A 4,351-nucleotide genomic window follows, 5' to 3' on the forward strand; every position below is an offset into this window, starting at 1 on the left:
CTGAGGGAGTTGGGCCTGTCAAACATGGAGAACAGAAGGCTCCTGGAAGACCTTCTTCTGTGTGGTCTTTCAGTGTTTAAAGGTGGCCTCCAGGAGAGGGAGCTTTTTACAAGGGCCTGTAGCAATAGGCTGAGGCATTTGAACTGAAAGAGGGTAGATTTAGATGAGCTGCAAGGAAGAAATTCTTCACTGGAAGGATGGTGAGACACTGGAATAGGTTATCCAGAGGGGTTTTGGGTGCCCCATCCCTGGAAGTGCTGAAGGCCAGCTTGAATCAGGCTTTGGCCTGGTATAGTGGGAGGTGTCCCTGCCCAGGGCAGTGCCTTAGAACTAGAGGATCTTTCAGGTCCCTCCTAGCCCAAACCAGTCTATGATTTGATAAAATCTAGAAATGCTTCAAGTGCTTGACCACTTTGAAGCAAGGTCTGTTACAGCTGGGGCGGAAGACAAACGTCATATACAGGGAAGTTGGAGAGTTCACAACAATGCAGTAGAGAAAAAACTTAATATTTCTACACATTGGCTGTTTCAGAAGGATTAGGACATTTAGCATCTACCATTGGGAAAATGATCACTTTTGTATCTGTTGCCCTGATGAGTTTATATATGTAGGTATGGACATGTTCCAGTGTGTATGTCTATAAATATGGCTGCAAGATAAACACAGAAGGTGTTCAGCATCTTGTAGTTTCAGTCTTTCAAGGCTTGGTTGAATTTTCTTGTCTTCATTTGCCATAGTTAACTGTAAGATTAGTGTTGCATCATGGAGAAGATAATCCTGATGACAGAAAACTTAAACTTTCAGATAATTGAAAACAGAAGATGGAATCTATGGGCAATGTATAGTAGGACTGATTCTATCTGCACGTTCCTCCCTGTGTGTATGGAGCATATTTCTGTGTAACTAGAAAGGAGCAATTCTTGGCAAGTAGTGTTGGGATGAGACCAGAACAGGTTCACTAAACTAAAACTCATCTTGTGTTATACACACAGAAATATCCTGGGAAAATAATAGAAAGATGGAAAAAGTATTTAATGGCCTTTTGGGATGACAGCTGTGCGTCTATTATATAGTTACACAAGTTTTAATATGAGGTGTAGGTGAAGATATAAAAAGAAAGCATCGGTTTAAGGTATTTTAACTTGTCATTAAAAAAGGAATTCCTGATATGTGGAACTAAAATGGACTGCAAAAAGGATTTGAAAGCGAACTTGGTACAACAGTAAGTTTTTGTAGTCAGTTCAAGTCACATTAGCTGGAATAGTTGGCAGTTTTCAACGTCACAGAAGACTCGGCAAATAAATTTGGTTTCCCCTCATCGTGGCACTAAACAGGAGAAGACTTTCTCTCTTTAAGCTTCAGATGGTGCTACAACCTTAATCTTATTCTATTTTATGTTGTGCTGCATGTTGTCTTTGCCAACTGGTTTGTATTTCTAAATAGTATTCTGCATAATTCACCTTAATCCTTTAAAAGCAGGTATTTCAGAGGTAACTAGCATCCCTAAATAACTAAACCGAGAGGTATGTAGTTCTGCTCTGGATGCAAATTCACCCCAGTCCGTAAGTGACCTTAAACTAACATTAGTAACCACTAACTGGAAAGCTAAGGGAGCTCTTTTTCTGGACCATTTACATTTTAAAAGGACCTCTGAAAGGCATTGCTCAGGTCTGATGTATCTAGTAGCATCAGCATTCAGAGGCAAGATACGGCAGCACACAGTCCATTGCTCTGAATCCAGATCTTATTTGGCTGCTTTTGGTATGGATGGCAACGGATGAATCTGAAACAGAACCGAAATGGTTCCATTTTAGGAATGGCTTCCGCTGTTCAGAAAGGAGCACGAGGAAATAAGCAGATCTGAATTGCAGTGATTGACATGATAAAGAGCCTAGAAAGATTTTCTGCAGCTTTCTGGCGTCTTTAGATACAGCTGGGTATGTTGGTAGTCTAAAGATAGAAAAGACAGAGGATGAAAGTAGTCCAACAGAATACATACCAGTCTTCTCTCATTAGGAACTGGATGTAGGAGATAGAGGTAAGTGCTGAATCTCTCTTTTTTTTTTTTTTTTTTTACCTTTTAATACATTCTTGTAGTTCACAGGCTTGCAAGGGAGAAACAGTCAGTAAAATCTAAACATAAAGCTTCATAAACTGGGTTCCCTGGGGTTCATCAATTTACACCTATGCATCCTGTTAAGTGCAAGAGATACCATTATTGAGAACCTGATTTTGCCATGCCCCTACCCTAACTACAAGGGAAATGACTGCCCTTCGTGGAGAAGAGTTGATAAAATCATGTCTATTAAGTGCCTATTTGCTGATAACACTCTTATTTTTTCATTTCTTAGCAGTAGAAGACAGGAAGTTGTTTATTGGGATGATATCCAAGAAGTGCAATGAAAACGATATCCGAGTGATGTTCTCCCCCTTTGGGCAGATAGAGGAATGCAGGATACTGCGGGGCCCGGACGGCCTGAGCCGAGGTGAGCAGGAAGCTTTTCCCGCAGCTCAAAGCCTCCTCTGGATGCTGCCTTTTGCAAGTCAGGGTGGCCTTTCAGCTCTGCCTGTGATTTCCACATCCCCCTGTAGGCGTTTTCCTGTCTTTATTCACCTCAGTAACTGCAGATGCAGTGAATGACTTCGTTGCTTTCGGTTCTTTACCCAGGTTGTGCATTCGTGACTTTTACAACAAGAGCCATGGCACAAACAGCAATCAAAGCAATGCACCAAGCACAAACTATGGAGGTAAACTGAGTTAGTGGCTCTCAGGAGAAGATGTGATTTGTCAGGCAGTCGCTGCGGAGTTGGGAGGACTAGAGAGCGGAGGGAAGGATAAGTGCAGTGTGTTTCTTCTCAAATGCTGCTTCTGGACCTTTTTGTTTGTCCCTCTGCTATTTTTAGAGCTTGAGATAGATACTCCTTCTGCAGAGAAAATACTGAAATAGACAATAGAGTTAAAAGCTAGTGAGATTTCGAACCTTTAATGATGTACTGATGGAATCTGTGTGTGTGTGTGCACGTCTAGGGAGGTGGGGCAGAATGTTCCCAGTGACTGGGTCTCAGCACAGTGGTTTTGTGGCTGCTGGGGATAGCAAGCGTGTAATTGTTTGATTTGCTGTTTGCAGGGTTGCTCTTCTCCCATTGTGGTGAAATTTGCAGACACACAAAAGGACAAAGAGCAAAAACGAATTGCTCAGCAACTCCAGCAACAGATGCAACAGATCAGTGCTGCCTCAGTATGGGGAAACCTGGCTGGTCTCAACACACTTGGACCCCAGTACTTAGCAGTGAGTTTCTGATTTGGGCTCTTTTCTGTCTCTTCAGGGATTGCATTGTCTGTCTATCTGGTAATGTTTAATGTGCTCGCTTCTAGAAGGCTCCTGATGGACAGGACCAGGGCTCTTAATCCCAGTTGTGTGGATGAGGAGGCTGAAGGTCTGTGCTGACACCTAGTCAGGATACCGAGAAGTGAGGATTTGAACCCCAGTCACCATTGTCTGAACTACTGAAAGAAAAAAATTCCCCGATGTCTTCTGTAGAAGGACTTTGTGCCAGGAATATTTTCTTACTGTGTAACAGCTTCATATCTACCTGCCTGAATGCCCTTTTCATGTGTATCTGACAACATAGTTTTTGTACGCCTCTTCCATTTTTCCTTTGTCAGCCTTTATTTTTCTCATCCCCTTTCAGCGAAACCTAGAATAGCACTTGGTGCTGTGTAAATAGAATGAGTGATGAGGGTGGAAGCACCAAGCAGCTGAAAGTGAGCAGTAAAAAAAAAAAAAAAAAAAAAAAAAGGCACAAAACAAACCCACCACCACAAAACCCCCAAAGAATATACAGAGACTACTCACTTAAGCAAAGATGACAGGACAGAAGGTAGTCTGCTTATTATCACTGACTTAGGTCATTTTGCCAGGTCCTTGAAGGGTGAACTTTTTGTGAATTGTGTGCTCTGGCTCCTGGGGGTTGCCGGAGTAGCTATGAGACAAGTATTGAAGCCACATAAGGTCTGGGAAACAGAAAAGGAAAACTTAAGCTCATTCTTGGTATGGTGTGCTGGTGAAGCAGGGGCGTACTCTCTTTTACTGCTGCTTTAGTCACTGAATGGAGAAAGGAATAGGAAATCTTTCTAAATAGCTTGTGAGCTGAGGCCTGAAGTTTCTCTCATGGCTGCTGTGCTTAAGGAAGGTGGAAGGGGTTCCCTCTCAGGGCAGCTCTCTGGTTTTGGCACGGTGTTTGCCATTTGGCCCGTGCTGGCAGCGCTGGCTGCAAAGCCTGCCTCCGGGGCGTCTCTCAGGGGGTGCCCGGGGTGCTCTCTGCGGGACTCCCCTTGCACCCCTACTG

General features: G+C 43.3%; 1 protein-coding gene across 1 annotated transcript; it reads left to right on the plus strand.

The window, feature by feature from the left end:
* Positions 1–2,352: 2,352 nt before the first annotated feature.
* LOC103772521 (CUGBP Elav-like family member 1) lies at positions 2,353–3,291 on the plus strand (the record flags this gene model as incomplete). Its single annotated transcript, XM_008939855.1, has 3 exons — positions 2,353–2,487; positions 2,670–2,749; positions 3,130–3,291. Coding segments are annotated over 3 exons (377 nt in total), but the record flags the coding sequence as incomplete, so codon positions are not given.
* Positions 3,292–4,351: the final 1,060 nt, after the last annotated feature.

The sequence above is a fragment of the Merops nubicus genome, unplaced genomic scaffold (assembly GCF_000691845.1).
Source record: "Merops nubicus isolate BGI_N331 unplaced genomic scaffold, ASM69184v1 scaffold47784, whole genome shotgun sequence".
NCBI classification, from domain to species: Eukaryota; Metazoa; Chordata; class Aves; order Coraciiformes; family Meropidae; genus Merops; species Merops nubicus.